We start from the raw sequence: 21745 nt of genomic DNA, 5'->3' as shown, positions 1-21745 counted from the left end.
TTTTTTTTTTTTTTTTTTTTTTTTTTTTTTTTTTTTGGTTAGGAAGCTAGCTAGTAATATCTAGAACTTAAAGGGAAAGCAGCACCTCACTGCCTCTTAGTCTTGTCTTCGTTACTACATAAGATTTTCCCTTTATGCTCCCTCCATTACATTTTGAAAGTGTTTTAAATACTCTTCGAATTTGCTTGTGCTTTGAGCCTTCAAGCGGCTCGCTGTGGCAGGTTATAAATGGCACGGAGGCCTCGTCCCTCTCAATTTGTAGAAAGTCTTTCACTAACTGTTCATTTCAGCACATGGAGATTTTACTACTTTTTAAAAATATGCCTGGCATCTGACTTTAGTGTTGTCTTGGGGCCCCTGATTGAAGTACTTAAGGACCTTAAAAATAAATAGGAAAATAAATCATTCTTATCCTGACACTTTTTTTTTTTAAGTCAAGTAGAAATAAATGAACAGGGTTTGGAGGCATGGAATCCGCCTGTTTGTGGGCACTTGATGTATTGGTTAAGGAGAGAGGTTCCACTCTGCCTCCTGAATATTGCTGTGTTAGAACTGAAGCGGGATCCTAAAATAGCACTTACAGGGAAGCCCCAGGGAGCTCATCACTCCTTTGGAAGGTTTGTCTACCTGAATTCTCCACTGTCTTGGGTAATTTTATGATATTAGGATGTCAGAGTTGGGGAGGATGATATTTTCCTTCAGATACATTGTCCTCCCTGTGGGCTTCTCCTGAGTGATCTGCAGGCACCCTCCCCTATCCTGGGCAAACATGCCAAACCACCGTGCGGGAGCGGTTGCCATGCCCTGGACAACTGGCATGCATTTCTTGGGTCATCATGCCATCCTTGAGAGGTGCAGGGGGCTTTATCCACACTGACCCTGAGGGAGACGCTGAGGCTCACAGGAAGTGATCTTCGTAAGCCTCCTTCAACCAGGGCAGAATCTGGTTCCACCATTCCTCTTGTTTTCATAGAGCCACTGGTGTGCAAACAAATACAAGTGTTTGGAATATTGCCTTCCCCTTCTCTTTCCTCATTATTTCATAAAAGGGAATCTACTTTTATATGTCCTGCCCCGTGCTGGGACATTTTATTTAGCTTATCCTCTGGACAACTCTGTAAAGAGGCACTGGTATAGCCATCTTATCAATGCAGCTGTTGGGGCTCAGGTGTAAGAGTCAGGAACTAGTGAGTAGCAGACCCAATATTTGAGTACAGGTAAGACTCCAAAGCCCTCGTCCCTAACAGTTTACTACCTGAATATTTATGTGACTGTGGGAACCTCGGTTTGCCAGCATGAAACTGACTCAAGTCTGGTTTGGAACTGACATTGCATTTTCAAAGCGGGGATAGGCTAGGTTAAGTTTGCAGTGTACGTTGACTTATAGCAGGTTTTCTATTTGTTTGTTTGTTGTTGACGGGATGGTGTTGGAGCCTTGTCCAGCGCTCTCAGGACACTTTCATGTTGAAATGTGATCATCGTTCTTTCCCTTTTTTCTTCTGTAGGGGGCGGGGATCAGGAGTGACTCAGTTTGTACAAAACAGCGGTGATCCTTAAGAGAAAACACGTCCACTGAAAACTCTGAGCTGAGTGGCTGGGCTGGGCTGGAACTCTTTATGTTGTTGTCATTCTGGGCTTTGTGAAATGTCTCGTGAAGTTCTTATAGGTATTTCTGGGTCAAACAGGTGAAGCAAGGCAGCTCTGTGTTAGGTGGTGAAATGGTTGTTTGAGAATTGTGAACAGCTTAGAGGTCTTCATTGCTCTAGATTTGTACATAAATCCCTTCCGTGCCAATGGGTCCCCATTTAGAGGCAACAGGCCATAAGGATGTCGTGTTGTGTCAGCTGTGGCTATTGAGTCAGGCTTTTGTGTCTGCCTCCTAGCTCCGTGCAGGTTACTGGGCCAAGGGAAGAAAGAGGCTAGAGTATGAATAATGAAAGTAGTGTCATATGTATTGATGCTTGAAACTTACCACCCCCTCCCCCCAAAAAAGGTGGATTGACGGATCAATAGAGGAATGGAAAATGGATAGGTAATAATGCAGACTTTAAAACATGTTAATCATAGAACCCAGGCATGGGTGTATGGGTGTTCACTATACAATTTTTCCAACTTCTTTGTAAGTCTGATCGTTTTCATAATACCATGTTGGAGGAGAAAAAAAAGAATGTAATTACTCTTAGTTTCAGAGATGTGTTTAGCTTCAGAGGAGATTTTTGCTCTGACAACATGAGCAAGCAGTAAGGCAGAGCCCTCTGCTTTCAATTAGTGTTTTTGTTTATTTATCTGTTTGATGAGCGCCTATAGCTGCTGGAAGCTACAGGACAATGAAAGGTTTGCAATTCTGAGACAGCAGGTCCAGTGCTACAATTACAGTACCAATATTGATATGTATCTTACACCAACCACAGAACCGGGCACCTTTATTAAGCCATTTCTTTCTAATAAAAATGCTAACGATGTGGGTACCAGTAGGTCTGTTATGTAGCTAAAAACCTGAGCTCAGAGAATCCAAAAGCGTGCTGCTCGAGGTCACACATCTGGTCCAGGGGTGTCAGGATATGCACCTGATGTGATCAACATCACAGCCTGCTCTATACCCGCTCGACCCTCAGAGCCCACAGCGTGGTCCCCTGTCTGTCCCATCACGAGCTGCTTGCAATCACAGGAGATCCGGCCCCACCCCAGAACTGTAGAACCAGAATCGACATTTTGAACAAATCCCCCAGCTGTTTTGTGTGCTGGTCGGTCTGCGAGCCATGATACTCTGGACATGCAGGCCCGTGTCTTTATTCCTCTCCTGCTGTCACACTGCGGAACGCCTTAGTGTCAGTGAAAATTAGGATTTTTGTTTGTTTCAGAGGTGTCGCTGAAGCACTGTGCATTGTTAGCTCCGTTCTCGCAGTGTCAGAGTGAAGACAGTGAACCAAAGCGTAGAAGTGGGAGTCAGGTGCGCTGAGGTTGTGGCCCAGCTCTGCCTCGGGTTATCCACGTGGTGAAGCTCAGATCTCCCCACCTGTCTGTGAATCCATTCCTTCGTCTACTAAATGGGGACACTGGTCCTGGCTCTGCCTACCTCACAGAAAGGCCAAAAGTGTCTTTAAAAGTAAAATGCAAAAAAACCCAAAACAAAATGGAACGAGCAAAAATATCATTAGCCTCAGGAGTAGCGNATTAGCCTCAGGAGTAGCACGTGAATTCCTCACTTAAATGTGAAAGTTATCAAATTGTTTCATTTGTTCCTACTGAGGTTTACATGGCTGATAGGACTTTTGGGGCAAGTGATCGTGGCTCACCATTCCAGGAATGTCATTGCTGGAACCCTCCCCACCGTCCATCTAAGAAGAGGACCTTCTCTGAGAGCAGAGGACTCGAGGACTCTGTTTCAGGCAATTATGTACAAACACACATTGGCTTGAACCAAATCCTCCATGGTCCCTCCACATGTGGCACAAAGTCTAAAGCCTGACTATAGAGACCATTTGTTGTACCCTCACTGTAAGGCACTGTGCCCCCCGCTTTACATGCACGATCTCATTTAATCTTTGCAACAACTCCAAGAGGTAGATATTGTCCCCATTTTACAGATAAGGAAAACTGAGCCTGAAAGAAATGAAGTGGTGGGACTGAAATTTCTTAACTACTAGGGTTAGAAAAACCATTGCTTTTAGTCTCCTGTAATTTACCAGAAATCTGTCACATAGAAATGGCAAAATATCCCCCAAAGTTTCATCATTTGAAACAACCTGTTTTCTATCAATGATTGCCTAGGACTCTAGAAAGAACAAAGATGACAAGTCACTCATGGCTGAAATTAGCTTGTGAAGTTTTGGCTCTGAGCGAAGAAGCAGGTATTCTGAAGTATGTCTTTCATGTCTTCTGACCCATGAACTGGAAAAGGAAGAAATAAGAACCAAGGAGCCATTTTGAAAGCATTTTAAGAAAATCTAAAGTATGTTCTCTTCTGCATGATGTTTTCAGCAACCAGAGAGTCTTATTGTCATTTGTAAAAAGAGTTTTGATAGCTCAGAAATGAATATATTTCTGTTTTATATTTTAGTGCTATGATAGGATATGCTTTCCTTGGCTAAACTTCTGATGACAACGAATCCATTTTTCATCTTTATGCCTCAATGTGGTCTTTGTGGACAAACCTCTTTGTGTGCTAGAACTCACATCCAAGTTCTCCCTCTCTGGCGCCAGGGGAAGGGGGAATGTGCACGGGTCTCGAGAGCCCTTGCTTTTGGATACAGGCAGCAACAGAGTCAATCCTGGAGATCACTTGCAATCCTTCTTGATCTTCTGCTCTGTTCTTCCTTTTCCATTTATATGCAGGGTTCAGTACGTGTGTGGACATGGGAGGTGAGCCAGAGCTGGGACCTTGAACACTGGGGGATTTGGGGGACATTAGAAGGTAGAGTTTAGCAATATTGGCTTAGAGCTCAGACAGACGTGCATATAAGTCCCTGCATCTACCACTTTGTAGCCTCATGAGCTTGAGCCTCCTTCTCTAAGGCTCAGCCTCCTCCTTTGCAAAATGAGGACAATGATATATTTTATATGATCTGTTCTCTAAGTATTATGTAATTATGCTGAGGCTTTTGTAAATACTAATAAATTATAGTACTGCTATCTAACATTTACCAAATATCATGAACCAGTGAGTTAGAAGCAAGTAAACATATGGTTGAGTTTTTGGGTTTCCAGGAGATGTAATACTTGTGAATAACTACAGCAAGGTAGTAAGCCCCGGGTAAATGGTATAGAGTACACCCCCGTAGGAGCCCATGATTGGAGGGGGGGTAAAACCTGTAGCTTCCTTTTGGGGTGTCCAGGGCCAGCTGCGTGTTGAGGCTTCTAGAATTTAACAGCTGTATTTTCATGGTGTAGCCTAAGCATAAAGTAAGGAGTGAGAGTATCTCAAAGGGAAGGAATTCAACTTTCAGAAATGAGAAAATTCAAGACATATTCAAAGAACTGATAGTCCCCAGTCAGAAATGTCTTTGGGACTGGTCAGAGCCCCTGAGCCACGTAATGGGATGACCTTGACTTGGCTCTGTGCCAGCTGCCCAGTTCAGCACGGGCACATCTTTCAATGATTTGGGATTTAAGAAATATGGACTTGCCAGTGAGATGCCCCGCTTAGTAAAATATGATGCTGGTGAAATCCAACATGTGGCTGAACTCAGGTAGCAGCAGGTGGCGAGTGAGAGACCTTGGAGTGGCCTGATGTCCAAGCATTGGGATCATGACAGGTGGAAAAGAGCCCAGGAGCCCTGGGACTGATCTGGGTTCTGTGTCCTTAGACAAACCTCTTTCATCCTCTATACCTCAGTTTTCAGAAAACACTTTGAAGGGAGGTGTGGTTTATGAGCCTGCAGAAGCCTCCTTATAGAATATTTAAGTGCAGTTGACCCTTGAACAGCACAGGTTTGAACTGCATGGGTCCATTTATGCATGGGCTTTTTTCAATAAATACAGTGCAGCACTACATGTATTTTTCTCTTCCTTATAATTTTCTTACTAACATTTTTCCTCTAGCTTAGACTATAAGAATATAGTCTATACTACATATAACATACAAGATATGTGTTAATTGACTGTTTATGTCATCTCTAAGGCTTTTGGTAAACAGTAGGCTATTAGTAGTTAAGTTTTGGGGAAATCAAAAGTTATACACAGATTTTTCGACTGCACAGGGGGTCAGTGCCCCTGACCCCTGTGTTGTTCAAGGGTCAACCGTAGCTTCCTCCTGATGGTGCTTTCAAGGTCTGAAGAGTTGTACTACTGGCCTTTGCTCTTATTTCCTCCCCACCAGTGGATTTATTTTGTAAAGGGACCGTTATCTAGGGGGTGAGAATGGATGAGAATTGTGTACATAAATTAGCATACGGAGACTTGGAGGTGGAAATGTGCCAACGTCATCCAAAGAGAAATCCAGATAACAAGCTCCAAGACTGAGCAGCTTGCATGAGAAGAGTAAAGAAAGCAATTTCCCTCTGTGCTTGCCACAGAAAAGAAGATAAAGGAACTGGAGGATGGATAAAAGTATCCAAAAAACATAAAAGATGAAATGATGGGAAACACTGGTGTGACCACTGAAGGGGCAATAAGTGGAAAAAGTCACAGTATTAAAAAAAAAAAAAAACCTGTGGAAAAAGAATGGAGCAATAGTCATGGAAAAAAGTGAGATCACATAAAAACTTTCAATAGTGCCTGGAAAAAATAAGGCTTTATGAGCCTAACATGAGGGACTCTATTCTTACCACCTGTGGAGAGTAATTGGCATTGGCTGACTAGAGGTTTGTTTTGCCTTCTTGGCAGGAGCCGAATTGTTATGGTAATATTCCTAAGTGTGAAGTACCGACTTTGAATAGAAAGACTTTGCAGAAGGGAAAATTTCCCAGCATCTGATTCTTACTTTGACCACTGAGATCTTTACAAACTTCAGACTTCACACTTGAATTGTAAGAAATAATTAGTATCATGGCAGATATTTCCAGCATTATGTGAAAACGAATAGAGTTTCCACTAGGGACTCTCCCAAAGGTGGATTTATGGGCAGGCAGAGTGTATCCAGGCAAAGATATAGGTACAAGAATCCATTTGGGGAGAAAGGTAGATGCCTTTTATAACAGCATCGCAGCGCAGCTCCCTAGTGCTTGCTTTGCATTTGTCTGTGCTGTCTCTCCTCCATTAGCACTGGCTTCTCCTTAGACATCATTCCACCAGCATGGCTCTTTAACTATTGTAATTGTCTTGAACAGGGTGAGACAAAAAACCCTAGGGCATTCAGGTTGGAATAGCATCGCAGTCAAAAAACAAAAATAAAAAAATAAGGGAATTTTTTTCATTTGAGAATTATTGAGTAACAAACTGAGGGCTTCAGAGGGGAGGGGGGTGGGGGAATGGGATAGACTGGTGATGGGTAGTAAGGAGGGCACGTATTGCATGGTGCACTGGGCGTTATACGCAACTAATGAATCGTCGAACTTTACATCAAAAACCAGGGATGTACTGTATGGTGACTAACAATATAATAATAATAAAGAATTATTGAGTCATTTCTTGGATTATTATTTTCATTCTTTTTTGGGAAGCAACATCTCTCTAAATTTCTAAGACCTCCTACACAGTGACCTCCATGATCTCTTGCCCCTGGATAGCCGATTTCAGCTAGCTGCCATGTGAAAGCTAAAGATTGAGCTAATGTACTCTCATTTGTGATTTACTCATGACCCCTTAGGATTGCAAAAATAGATTGCTTCTTAATTACAAATGAGCCTGTAGCTGCAAATGATCTCAGACCTCCTCCACCCCTCCCACCTCTGTTACCACCTTTGTCAAGTTGTTGCCTTGCTTTGCACTGTCTTTCCTCACTTCCACTCTTACAGGCACAGATTTTCCCAAAATGTGATAATGTGACAATTTTTTCANGGGGGGGTAAAACCTGTAGCTTCCTTTTGGGGTGTCCAGGGCCAGCTGCGTGTTGAGGCTTCTAGAATTTAACAGCTGTATTTTCATGGTGTAGCCTAAGCATAAAGTAAGGAGTGAGAGTATCTCAAAGGGAAGGAATTCAACTTTCAGAAATGAGAAAATTCAAGACATATTCAAAGAACTGATAGTCCCCAGTCAGAAATGTCTTTGGGACTGGTCAGAGCCCCTGAGCCACGTAATGGGATGACCTTGACTTGGCTCTGTGCCAGCTGCCCAGTTCAGCACGGGCACATCTTTCAATGATTTGGGATTTAAGAAATATGGACTTGCCAGTGAGATGCCCCGCTTAGTAAAATATGATGCTGGTGAAATCCAACATGTGGCTGAACTCAGGTAGCAGCAGGTGGCGAGTGAGAGACCTTGGAGTGGCCTGATGTCCAAGCATTGGGATCATGACAGGTGGAAAAGAGCCCAGGAGCCCTGGGACTGATCTGGGTTCTGTGTCCTTAGACAAACCTCTTTCATCCTCTATACCTCAGTTTTCAGAAAACACTTTGAAGGGAGGTGTGGTTTATGAGCCTGCAGAAGCCTCCTTATAGAATATTTAAGTGCAGTTGACCCTTGAACAGCACAGGTTTGAACTGCATGGGTCCATTTATGCATGGGCTTTTTTCAATAAATACAGTGCAGCACTACATGTATTTTTCTCTTCCTTATAATTTTCTTACTAACATTTTTCCTCTAGCTTAGACTATAAGAATATAGTCTATACTACATATAACATACAAGATATGTGTTAATTGACTGTTTATGTCATCTCTAAGGCTTTTGGTAAACAGTAGGCTATTAGTAGTTAAGTTTTGGGGAAATCAAAAGTTATACACAGATTTTTCGACTGCACAGGGGGTCAGTGCCCCTGACCCCTGTGTTGTTCAAGGGTCAACCGTAGCTTCCTCCTGATGGTGCTTTCAAGGTCTGAAGAGTTGTACTACTGGCCTTTGCTCTTATTTCCTCCCCACCAGTGGATTTATTTTGTAAAGGGACCGTTATCTAGGGGGTGAGAATGGATGAGAATTGTGTACATAAATTAGCATACGGAGACTTGGAGGTGGAAATGTGCCAACGTCATCCAAAGAGAAATCCAGATAACAAGCTCCAAGACTGAGCAGCTTGCATGAGAAGAGTAAAGAAAGCAATTTCCCTCTGTGCTTGCCACAGAAAAGAAGATAAAGGAACTGGAGGATGGATAAAAGTATCCAAAAAACATAAAAGATGAAATGATGGGAAACACTGGTGTGACCACTGAAGGGGCAATAAGTGGAAAAAGTCACAGTATTAAAAAAAAAAAAAAACCTGTGGAAAAAGAATGGAGCAATAGTCATGGAAAAAAGTGAGATCACATAAAAACTTTCAATAGTGCCTGGAAAAAATAAGGCTTTATGAGCCTAACATGAGGGACTCTATTCTTACCACCTGTGGAGAGTAATTGGCATTGGCTGACTAGAGGTTTGTTTTGCCTTCTTGGCAGGAGCCGAATTGTTATGGTAATATTCCTAAGTGTGAAGTACCGACTTTGAATAGAAAGACTTTGCAGAAGGGAAAATTTCCCAGCATCTGATTCTTACTTTGACCACTGAGATCTTTACAAACTTCAGACTTCACACTTGAATTGTAAGAAATAATTAGTATCATGGCAGATATTTCCAGCATTATGTGAAAACGAATAGAGTTTCCACTAGGGACTCTCCCAAAGGTGGATTTATGGGCAGGCAGAGTGTATCCAGGCAAAGATATAGGTACAAGAATCCATTTGGGGAGAAAGGTAGATGCCTTTTATAACAGCATCGCAGCGCAGCTCCCTAGTGCTTGCTTTGCATTTGTCTGTGCTGTCTCTCCTCCATTAGCACTGNACAAGAATCCATTTGGGGAGAAAGGTAGATGCCTTTTATAACAGCATCGCAGCGCAGCTCCCTAGTGCTTGCGTCTTTGCATTTGTCTGTGCTGTCTCTTCTCCATTAGCACGGCTTCTCCTTAGACATCATTCCACCAGCATGGCTCTTTAACTATTGTAATTGTCTTGAACAGGGTGAGACAAAAAACCCTAGGGCATTCAGGTTGGAATAGCATCGCAGTCAAAAAACAAAAATAAAAAAATAAGGGAATTTTTTTCATTTGAGAATTATTGAGNTAGGGCATTCAGGTTGGAATAGCATCGCAGTCAAAAAACAAAAATAAAAAAATAAGGGAATTTTTTTCATTTAAGAATTATTGAGTAACAAACTGAGGGCTTCAGAGGGGAGGGGGGTGGGGGAATGGGATAGACTTGTGATGGGTAGTAAGGAGGGCACGTATTGCATGGTGCACTGGGTGTTTATACGCAACTAATGAATCGTCGAACTTTACATCAAAAACCAGGGATGTACTGTATGGTGACTAACAATATAATAATAATAAAGAATTATTGAGTCATTTCTTGGATTATTATTTTCATTCTTTTTTGGGAAGCAACATCTCTCTAAATTTCTAAGACCTCCTACACAGTGACCTCCATGATCTCTTGCCCCTGGATAGCCGATTTCAGCTAGCTGCCATGTGAAAGCTAAAGATTGAGCTAATGTACTCTCATTTGTGATTTACTCATGACCCCTTAGGATTGCAAAAATAGATTGCTTCTTAATTACAAATGAGCCTGTAGCTGCAAATGATCTCAGACCTCCTCCACCCCTCCCACCTCTGTTACCACCTTTGTCAAGTTGTTGCCTTGCTTTGCACTGTCTTTCCTCACTTCCACTCTTACAGGCACAGATTTTCCCAAAATGTGATAATGTGACAATTTTTTCATGACGTCTTTTATGGCAGTGACAAAGGAATGTGGTTAAAATACCACGTAATTAAGCCCTTGAAGTTTTATAAACCACCAGATTTATAAATCCAATAAAGAAAATCCATGTCGATGATACGGAAGTTTGTGAGCCAGAGATTCTCATTGAGCCATTTGCGCTCCAGGAGTGAATTAGGCAACCAGAGCTCTTAAAACCTATTAGGTCACTAAAATATCATTTGGGCAATCTCCTCAAGTTCCAGAATATTCTCTGAGCCCCATTTCAGCAGGCAGTATAACATCTAAGAGGTGTCTAGTTCAGGGATTTTCAAACTACACTTTCATGAAACATTGAATTCTACGACATGGTCTAAGGTTTAACTTGGCCAAAACTGAAAAATGACAGGTTTCTTCCATTAAAAAGATGTTCTCAGGGGCGGGTCCAAGATGGCAGCATAGTGAGACCCTGAACTCACTTCCTCCTGCAGATACACCCAATCTACACCGACATATAGAGCAGTTCCTTCTCAAGAAGAACTGAAGGCTGATTGAACAACATCTGCACAACAAATGATAGAGAGACCACATATAGAAGAGTAAGAGAGACAGAGACACGGCAATGACAGAAACCCCACCTCCGACTCAGTGACCAGCAGAGTCACTGACAGATGATATCACTGAGGGGCCCATGAGCAGACTCTCCCACCTTGGAACACAGCAAAAAATAGTGGTTTAAAGGGCAACCAGACTATAAGTGAAGGACATACATTTGCTAACCTTACAGCATCCACCAAACAGGTGAGGAACTCCTGGAACTGTCTCCAGGGTTGGAGGACCAGTGAGACCATTTTTCATATCCCCTCTCCAGCTCAACAGTGTGGGCAGAAGCAGGGTCCAGGCACTTTCTGGAAGAAAACAAAGATAGTAAGCTTTTTGACATTGGTGTTAGTAGTATTTTTTTGGACTAGTCTCCTCAAGCAAGGGCAACAAAAACTAAAATAAGCAAATAGGATTTTATCAACCTAAAAAGCTGCTTCTGCACAGCAAAGGAAGCAGTTAACAAAATGGAAAGGCAACCTATGGCATTGGAGAAGATATTTACAAATGACATATCCAATAAGGAGTTAATATCCAAAAATATATAAAGAGCTTACACATCTTAATATAAAACAAAACAAAAACAAAAGCAAACAACCCAATTGAAAAATGGGTAGAGGACTGGAACGGACATTTTTCCAAAGAACATATATAGATGGCCAACAGGCACAGGAAACGATGTCAGCATCACTAATCACCAGGGAAATGGAAATCTAAACCACAATGAGATATCACCTCACACCAGTCAGATTGGCTATTATCAAAAGGACAAAAAAAAAAAATGTTGGCAAGGATGTGGAGCAGACGGAACCCTTGTGCACTGTCGGTGGGAATAGCCATTATGGAAAATAGTATGAAGTTCTCAAAAAATTTAAAAATAGAACTACCATGCAATCCAGCAATTCCATTTCTGGGTATTTATCTGAAGAAAATGAAAACATTAATTCAAAAAGATATATGTACCCCTATGTTCACTACAGCATTATTTACAATAGCTGAGTGTCCATTAATAGATGAATAAAGAAGATGTGAGGCTATATATATATTTATATTCATATTTATAATGGACTATTAGTCATGAAAAAGAATGAAATCTTGCCATTTGCAACAATATGGATGGACCTAAAGGTTATTATGCTAAGTGAAATAAGTCAGAGAAAGACAAATACCATATGATTTACTTATATGTGGAATCTAAAAGAAAAAAACAAGATGAACAAACAAAATAAAATGGAAACAAACTCATAGATCTAGGAAACGGACTGTTGATTACCAGAGGGGGAGGGGAATGGGATGGGAAAAATAAGTGAAGGGGATTAAGAGGTACAACCTTTCAGTTATAAAATATGTAAGTCATGAGGATGTAATGACAGGATAGAGCAAGTTCTCGAAAAATGGTGTTACTTATTCATTTAAGAACTGAGTATCATGGCAGTGAGACCACATTATTTATTAAACCTTCTTGGAATTTAATTTGCATAAACTTTGGCCTCCTCATTATCTCTTTACCTGGTAGTGGATAACACCAGTTTAGAGCTCTCTTCAGAATACTATAAATTCTGTCTTAAGGGGAAGAGCCTAAGGAAACCAGTCACTGGGGCATTTGCTCTGTCAACAGAACCTTATAAGGTTGCTTTCTGGGTTGTTCTTCAGCCTTGACACAGCTCATATTTAACCAAGTGCATCGAAGGCGTCCCGGAATTTGTGATTTGCACTTTCAATGATTCTTTGTAGGCGTTCCCTTGGATCTTAGCCCCTCTGCATTAAATGGTGGTTTTACTGTTGACAAGGGACAGATTGGCACCAGGGTGAGAAATGTATGTCAGTTCATGGGGGATGTCTCTCCCCACAGCTCAGCGTAGAGGTTGGGGAAGGTTTGGAAAGCAGCCCCTCCTTAGGTGCCTGTAAAGAAACAGACCACTTACGTGTGGGGGCTATACCCGCAAGAGTCATCTGCCGGGGGCAGGGGGAGAAGCAAAAGGGGACCAGAAAGGGACTCAATACAGAAATACTGAAAGTCTCTTTTAGAGGCATTTAGGGCCCTGTCATTCTGCCTCTACATTACATCCACTAAAGTGGATTTTTTCTCATTTCAGGGGCTCCCTCATTTAGCGCCATATAACCCGCATTCTCTCGGACTGGGCTGGTTTCTCACCCATCAGATTGTGTGTGGTGGTCCCACTGGCTCAGCACACTTGTGGGACCTAGGAACGATGACAGCGCTCCCTCCCGTTCGGACAAGATGTTACTTTCTGATTGGCCCTCGGATCCTGGTGGTGGGTGCTTCGGCCTCATTCAGCTTCTTGCCCACCTCTGTTAGGCTTTGAAGCAACACTGAAGACGGCCAGTCAAGAGCTGTCAGCTCAGAGCGCATTGCCATGATAACTTACATATTAAAGTAAAACCGCCACCTTCTTTAGTTTAATCATCAAAACTTTTGGTCTTAGCACCAAGGAGGACTTAAATGATACAAGTGTCCATCTTCTAGAGTATTTCTGAGATGAGGGAACACTCCCTGATTCTCAGCTTTTCAACGGAGTGTAGTAGCAGGTAATGCAGTGAATGGGTCCAATCGTCGTGTGCCACAGTGGTTCATGAAAATCTTCATGTTTTCTCTGCCCCTGGTACAACTGAATGATGCTGAAACATTCTATTTTGATTCTTAAATTGGAAAAACAAATCTAATGAATGATGAAGCCCATTCTATTAGGTACTTCTGCTTGCCCTTGATTTACTTGCTTACATGGACTGACGGTGCAATTGGTTGGATTTTTACAAGAGTGATTTAAAAAGCTTCTGACTCTTCTTTCCTAAACAGGATTTGTGAGGCTTTTAGTGCTTCAAAGGGCAAAGTTGGAACCAAACTGAGCTGCCTATGGTGTTTTGTTGTTTTTTGTTTCCTTTTAAGCAACTTGAAATTGTTCATGGAATCACACTGCCCTTAGATTGCTTACAGGAGTCGTGGCTGGTGTTTCCAAAAAGCAGACACCGTGATCTTTTGTTATATTGCTAATATCGATGCCCCCTCCCTGCTGCTGCCTTTATCTAGAGTTGCAGAGGAAAACTGGTAAAGCCCTCTTGACTTATGTCTTCGCAGGCTTGTTGATCGGTGCTGGCTGTGCCCTCTACCCCTTGGGCTGGGACAGTGAGGAAGTCCGGCAAACCTGTGGCTACGTTTCTGGCCAGTTTGACCTGGGTAAGTTTTCTTCATTGATGACACTCCTTTTAGAAAAGAACCTTATCGGACCTTCATAGAAGCAGAGAGTGCAAGAGACATAAGGAAGAGAACCATACAGCCAGCAGTCATGTATAACAGTACACAGACCTTCATTTATCTGTTTGTTTAGTGAAGTTATTGGCAATCTGCTGTTTGCCTGGACTGGGGGTAGTATTCTCCAGACAAAGATAAGAAATAGTCCCTGCTCTCAACAGTTTCTATTCATGGGTTGGTTCATTCAGAATCATGTGTTTATTACTTATTGCATGGGCTAAAAATAACTCCCTGGAATTTACAGGCTGCCTGAGGAGATAAAGCCAACAAGACCATCAAGGGCTAAGAAATTTCACTCCAAAGCAATTTCACTCCAGAGTAATAGACAACTTCGTGGAGGGGCTGGGTCTTGAACGCAGTGATGCATGCGGGTTTTCTGGAAGTAGGCAGAACCCCCTTGGGAGCCAGGAATACAGCACAACAAAAGCACCAGGGAGGCATGAGAAAAGCCTTTCAGGAGACCTTAGAGATGCGAGAAGCTGGGAGAGATGTGAGTGAGTAGTCGGAAGTTTGCACACTGGTGAAGGGCCGCGTGACTTTGGTTTTCTGTGTACTAACCAGGAGTTTTCACTTGTAGTGACAGCGTGTTCTATTTAGCAATCGATAAAAAGGGTGCATCCAACAAACATGGTTTCCATCATTATAATTTGTACTAATTGGATTATATTTCACTTGGTTGAGAAACCTCCATTTACTTCAACACTTCCTTATTTCTTTCTAGTTGGGTATTTTGTCTACTCTGGTTTCTGTGATTTTAAGGCATATTGTAATAAGAAATTTAACAAAGGTAAATCTTTCTTTATGGAATTATTTTCTGAGGATGCTTCTTCTGAAGTTGGTGTTACTACGTCAAAGACTATTGCCAAGTGATGGCAAACACAATTTCCCCCACTATAAGGATAGACAGAGTCAGTTTTTGACCATTAGCACACAGTGAGTTACTGACTTAAACATTCACTTTTCCCATTCAATACTTCACTCTAAGAAGAAATGTTCGAGGGAGTTGGTCTAATGTCAGTATTCTATCCCAAATCATCATTTAAAAATTTGGTGTGAGAACTCCTGTGAAAAAAATCTCTGTCAGATCGTGAGAAAAATGAACAGATGCGATACCACATCACAGTTCTGTGAATTTGAAAATAAAGCACTTTTTGTTTGACTCTGGATCACAAACACCCTGCTTCCCTCAAAATAATACTAGTTCTTTTGGTGGAGAAGCCCATACATTCAATACTACTAATTGGCATGGATAAAAATAACAGAGATTTCTGACTGCCCTTCCCTCCTCGCAAAGGCTTTCCCGAGTCTGGATTCGTTTGTAATTCCTGTAAATGCAAAGAAGGGAAGAATGCGCACAAAGTTGAGTGTCAGCTTGGTTTTTGTTTGTTTTTTTATTTTTTGCCTTTTGGTTTTGTTTTTTGTTTTTGTTTTTGTTTTTGTTTTTGTTTTTGTTTTTGTTTTTGTTTTGGAAAGCAAACTGTGTCCAGGGGAGATATTTTAACACAGTGTTTGGCATTTTTCTTTCTCTGGTGTTTGGGGCATTTTTGGCTGTTTCACACATGCCTCAACTTGATTAGAATACCGTTCTTGCTGATCTCCTGCTATTGTGTGTTGCTGTATTAATTAGCAGGTTATAATGAAACCCATATCCTGTTTTTGCAGTTTTCATTACTGCATCCCAGTAGTTTGTATCTTCTCAGTATTGGATTAAAAATTTGAAGGTCAAACTTAAAAAAAAAAACTTGCCTCTTTACTGGTGGTAATAATTTCTTACATGATTAAACTCACTAAACCATTTTAACAATTTAAAAACCATGGTGTTTTAATTTTTGCCTGTTTGTTTTTCAATTTCTCTTAGTTGGATGATGAGGAAAAACATAAAACTGGCATTATTTATAGATAAAACGAGGTCCAGGTCCTACAAAACTGCTTCTGTTTTCTATCTTTAAAAAAATTGTTCCTGTTCCCCTGAATGCTGATGAAGGCTGAACTTCAGTGAATGAGTGAGGTCGCAGACTGTGGTGCTAACTTGGGAGAGCCGAGGACTGGAGTTGGGAGCCATAGCATGTGTGTGAGGGTGAGCATTCTCAGTGAGGATGGCCCCGGGCCCACGGTTTTAGCAGTATGCCTGCTGCTTGCCACAGACACAGTCTGCCTCTACCACTTCTGAGAACCTGAGCTCATTGCTGCCACCTCTCAAAGGAGACAGTGTGTGGGTATGTCTTCCTCCCAAGGGTTGGGAAATGTTAATGTCGTTAAGGTTCGTGCTTTCCTTCTCGTGGGGTGTAGGTCACTTTCTTGGCGTCCCGTTACAGAAATGTTGTCACTTTCTCTCTCTAGAGCACATCCTGAAAGGAGCCATCATTTTTGGTTTTGTATGGCAGATTATTGAAGGGGTGCATTCGTTCAGTTCTCCAGCCAACAAATATTTATGAGGTGATCAGGGTTCATCAGGCCCTGTGCCAGGTGCTGGGGATATGGCATGAGCCTGTTCACTGCCCTCAGGGAACGAAAAAACCCAGCAGGACGGGCAGATGTTCAGGAAGATAGTATCCCTGGGATGTGTGTTGGAAAGGAAGGCAGCCGGGCACGCCATGGACATCGTGGTCGCCTTGCCAACATGATTGCATGCTGGCTGGTGATCCTAAGCCGGGGGCCGAGGAATGTTTCTGTAAAGAGCCAGCTAGTGGCTGTTTTCCGCTTTTGGAGCCCTAGGGTCCCTGTTGCAACGATTCAGCTCTGCAGTTGGAACAGGTAAGACACTCCATGTATAAATGCGTGTGACTGTCTTCCTGTAACATTTACCGAAACAGGTGGTGGGGCTGTCATCTGAGGACCCCCTGATTTCAACCAACGCATACCCGACACTCCAGAAAGAGATTCATTTCAGATATGCTCATTCGTTGGTGCCTTCAGCCGCCGGGACAGCTGGTCAGGGCCTAGGGCAGAGGCTGCGGGGAGCAACCCCATCCAGTTATCCTAGTGTGCTGCATGCACACTACGCCTTTCTTGCTGTGCCGTGTTGTGAATAGGTGGCAAGCACTCTAAATTAGTCTTGGTGGTCTTACCTCTTGACACTAGCTTGGGATGGGAAGGCTGAGGCCCATTTGGACCAGGGATTACGGTCGGAGATGTGTCCAGAGGCTTTTGGGGAAAAGGGGATCCCATGCTAAGGGAAAGGCACTAGAAGCCATGCTCCCCCTGCCACTGGCAGCTGCCTCTGACCAGGTAGAAAGGCAGGAAGGAGCAGCCTCCAGGGGCGGGAGGAGGCAGAAGAACCAGCCGTGGTTCAACCACCCTTGAAGCAGGTCTTCCCTAGGAATTTTCAGCCTTGCTGATACATAGTAATTCATTTCCTTATTGGATAAAGTTAAAGGCATCTTGTCCCTTACTGGCTGCTGAATGCAGGCTGACTGCTATTTTATTTAGTTGCTATATCACAGTTCAAGTGACCTGGACCTCCCCTGGGGGCCTCCTAAGGAAGTTTTATTTTTAGCTGAGCCTTCAAGGTTGTAAAGGGTTAAGTAGATGAAGGGTGAGTGTGGATGTGTTTTAGTTTGCAGGGTGGGCAGGGAGAAGAGCCAAGAAAGAGCCCAAGTAGGCACGCTGAAGAAGGTAGGAATACTGGGGGGTGGGGGTGTGTAGGAAGGGCCTCCCAGGTTAAGAGTATTTAAGAGTATTTAAGCTGAGTCCAAACACGTAAGTAGTAGTTAGGCAAGAAACAGATTTCACAGAAACTCACGTTTGTGGTTTTAATGTTCTGTGGTAAGCGTTTAATAGAATCTAGTTTTTAAAATGCCTTTTCTCCTTGGCAAGGAGATTTGGGGAGAATTTTTTAATGTGCCTTGAAAACAATTTTATAAGGCTATTGATTATTTCTCAAGCATTTTAATATGTTATGAAGTGCAAAGCTTTGCAGCAATTTCGCAAAAATACCCACTTTTACAAATCAAAGATTGTTACTGTTTACCTTTGGACCATTCTAATTTATGAAGAAGCCAGGAGCATATTTGAATACACATATTTTTAAAACAGGGAAACAAAAGTGCAAGCAGGCTGGATAATGAATTTTTAAATTACCCAACTAAAATTGTACAGCTTGCCTTGACAGTAGCTTTCGGTCTTTAGCATTAAAATCAGAGGTAGACCTGTTGTTCTCACTTGTGTTTTAAGCAAGTAATCCCAGGTGATTCAGGCACAAGGGATCAGCCGCCATACTTTGAAACAAAATTACCCTAATTTATAAAGAAAATTACCATTTTTTAATTTTTTTATTTGAGTCTAGTTGACACACAATGTTACATTTGTTTCAGGTGCACAACAGAGTGACTCAGCAGCTCTCTCTGTCACACAATCCTCACCACAAGTGTAGTTACCATCTGTCACCATCCAACACTATTACAGTGTCATTGACTATATATGCCGTGCCTTTTGTTCCCTGTATCTTTCTCATTACATGACTAGAAGCCTGTATCTCCCACTCCCACCTCCCATGTTGCCCGTCCCCTAACCCCCTTATCTCTGGCACCATCAGTTTGTCCTCTATGGAGAAAGAAAGTTAACTTTTTTGTACTTTGCTAGAATGTACTTTAACATTCATTCATTTTTATATACAGCAGGGTGCTTTCACTGTAGGTTACAAAGATCTGATTCCAACTAGCTGAAACAAAGAAGATATTTAGGACCTCTTACCTTAGGAAGGCCAAAGCTAAGGAGAGCTACAGGCCTGACCGATCCAGGAGCTCCAGGATGTTGTCCAGGGCCCAGGATTTTCCTGAACTGGAGACCTGCCACTTGTGGGTTCTTCTCCAACCTCGGCTCCACCATCTTACGTTTGGCTTCATCTTGAGGCTAGTTCTCTTCTTCTCATAGATGATTACATTAGGCGCCTGTAGCTTGTGTCCATGTCAAATAAGAGAGGGTGAGTTTCCCCCAGTCCCAGTAATGGAATAAAAGTCTCTCTCCTCAATCTAATTGGGCCAACTTGAATGGATAGCTGCTGTCAGGGGAAAACATGTACAAATTGGCTTCTTACGGTGGAGCTTGGATGTGTCCAGAGTTTTATAGAACCAGATTTTACTGAGAGGTAGTGGCATCTGTAAGTGGAAGATGAGGCGAAGAACAGAAAAGGCATCTCAGTCTTTTTTTGTTGTTGTTGGCCTTGGTACCCTATGTTCCTCCCATCATGAAGCCTCCAGTTGTAGAGTAAGGGTCAATAATGGCTTATGCTGTGTAAATGTTAACAATGGTGAATTTATTTATTACTTTTTAAGAAAACAAAACAATACAAGTGATAAGAATTATTGTACCGTAGCCTAGTATCTTCACATAATAAAAATCCAGTAGATGTTTGCCGTTATTTATTCATGTTATTTGTACAGGACCATTTTTAATAAATATTTGCTGATTAATGTTTTCTTCTTCCTTTTACATTTCATAACAGTAAGTTTGGATTTACACATTAAGCATAAGGTCTTTATAATCAGGTTGTCCAATTGATTTAATTCATGCCTCGGAGATATTTTCATCCACCTGGCTTTTCTAATTATATCCTTATGATCAAAAGCAGTGTTTCAATTAATTTGTCTTGCTAATTTGCCAAGTAAATTTGAGTAATTATTGCTTTCATTTTGCTATTTAATTTGATTAAGAAGCCATCATGTTTCCTGTTCTTAAAATTATGCTCTTGGCTTCTGAAGAACAGTACCAGAGACTCTGAAAACTGAGAAACTCTCAGTGTTGAAAAAGATGAGTCTCTTTCCTCCACATTTTCAGCCCAGTGAAGAAGTCTCTTCCAGTCTGAGCAATGACCATGTCACGTCTCTTTAGGACACGTCTCTTTGACTCCTGACTCATGTTTTCTCTAACAAATCTAATCGCACTTGAGAAAAAATAATTTGCAGGTTATAGTCAGTGGGGAAAAAATGGGAACAAAAATAGTAAATTTGTCCAAGTTGCTAGAAGTCATTTAGAAGACCCAGGAGGAGCCTGTATTCCCTCACGTAGCATGCTAGCACAGGAGGACGACGGGAAAACAGAGAGGCTGCTGGGAGCTAACCCAAGGCCCAAACTGGGTAGACCCTTGGGGACTCGTGGGAACTCTCTAGAATGTGACTCCAGATGATGCTGGGAAAGTTCCATAGGCAGACGGAGCTCCATGTGGCCAGTAATGTGGTGGAGCAGTGTCCAGACACCTCCAAAGGAAAAACAGCCAGCTTTGCTTGTTGCTCAGGCTACTTAGGGACCTCTTTTCATGAGAAGAAGGGTTTTCTGCATTCATTCTAGCAAGTGAGGAGAAGAACCAATTCAATTCAGGGCCATGAATACCAGTAGGACCATGATGACAAGAGTAGACCATGCACATATCCACTTTAAGTTATAGCTTAGTAAATGCCTCTAGTTTTGCTTTAGGAAAAACTACTCCTTCTGTTTAATCATAGATCCAGTTCTGTCTGCTTCCCTAAACACATCTTTGTAGGTTCCAGATGATCCTATGGGACAGAAATTTTGCAACTTCAGTGTCTATCTCAGTGTTTGGCCCAGAGAAGTAGTCAACAGATTTATTTACTCACGGATATTTATTAAGCATGTTTTTGGCATCAAAAATTGTGCCATGTACTTAGGATGAAATTACCAATTAAGATAAACATGATCCTTACGCATGTCACGTATCTGCCATCCACGGAATGGTTAAAAGAAGGGAGGGAGGAAAGGAAAGGGGGGATGGGGCAGATGGAGGGGGGTGGATAAATAGGAATGAGGGGAAGGAAAGAGGATGAGAGGGAAGGAAGGAACCCCACTGCTGATTTTTGACCTCTAAAAAGGAAGCCGCCATTATGGGTCTGTAGATACTTGGCCACTAATATCCTGGTGAGAATGATGGCATTACTTTCTAAAGGAATATGGCTTAACCATCTCCCAGGGGAAAAAAATCAAGTTCAGGTCATAGTTTACAGAGCAAAATGCCCTGATAGATGAAAAAGAAATAGCTCTAACTTCTCTCCTTCCTAAGTCTTTTTTGGTTTGGTTATTTCAGAACAGAATCATCCCCAATCCTGTATTAAGCCTTCTTAAAACCTAATTCAGTGGCTTACAATGATTTGCAGCAGTGAAATTCAGTGATTGTAGAAAAAGGTAATTCTCTTTAAAAAACCTGTGGGAAATAATATTTCTTAAGATATGGCCACCACACTATTGAGAAGAATAGACTAGTCTCCCTCTTAAAGATTCTTCTTAATTTTTTCAGTGCTATCCCCTTTATAAAAAAACAAACAATCAAACGAAACAGATACATCTGACCTGCTATTTTAGACATAGTGTACTTAAGGAACTTTAGGAAATTGAACTGGCTATTCTAATTACTGCTTTGTGTTAGATGTTCTTAACTATTTCTTAGTATGTTCCACTCGGATATTAGTCTGGTAGTAGAAAAGCATTAATTTTAAATTTAACTGTTTTTGATGTTTGAGATCCTCTCTCAGGAATGAACTTTGTTCAACTGACTCTAACAATGATGTCTCTAAGAAAAAAAGGGCAATTAAGATACATCAGCCCTATGAACATCATCTTGAATAAATCTGTAGATTTTATTAAAATTTCCTGGTAGCTCAGGATTTGGG

At 41.8% G+C, this 21745-nt stretch overlaps 1 protein-coding gene across 3 annotated transcripts in view; it reads left to right on the top strand.

The window, feature by feature from the left end:
* Positions 1–21745, top strand: part of LHFPL6 (LHFPL tetraspan subfamily member 6) — a 243427-nt gene that overhangs the window by 200050 nt on the left and 21632 nt on the right. For all 3 annotated transcript variants that reach the window (XM_034665087.1, XM_011233754.3, XM_034665088.1), the window contains exon 3: positions 13953–14051. In XM_034665087.1, coding sequence (XP_034520978.1) covers positions 13953–14051 — 99 coding nt within the window. The remainder of the gene's footprint in view (positions 1–13952; positions 14052–21745) is intronic.

Source organism: Ailuropoda melanoleuca, chromosome 7 (genome assembly GCF_002007445.2).
Source record: "Ailuropoda melanoleuca isolate Jingjing chromosome 7, ASM200744v2, whole genome shotgun sequence".
Classification (NCBI taxonomy): domain Eukaryota; kingdom Metazoa; phylum Chordata; class Mammalia; order Carnivora; family Ursidae; genus Ailuropoda; species Ailuropoda melanoleuca.
This window is presented reverse-complemented; position numbering and strand designations above follow the sequence as displayed.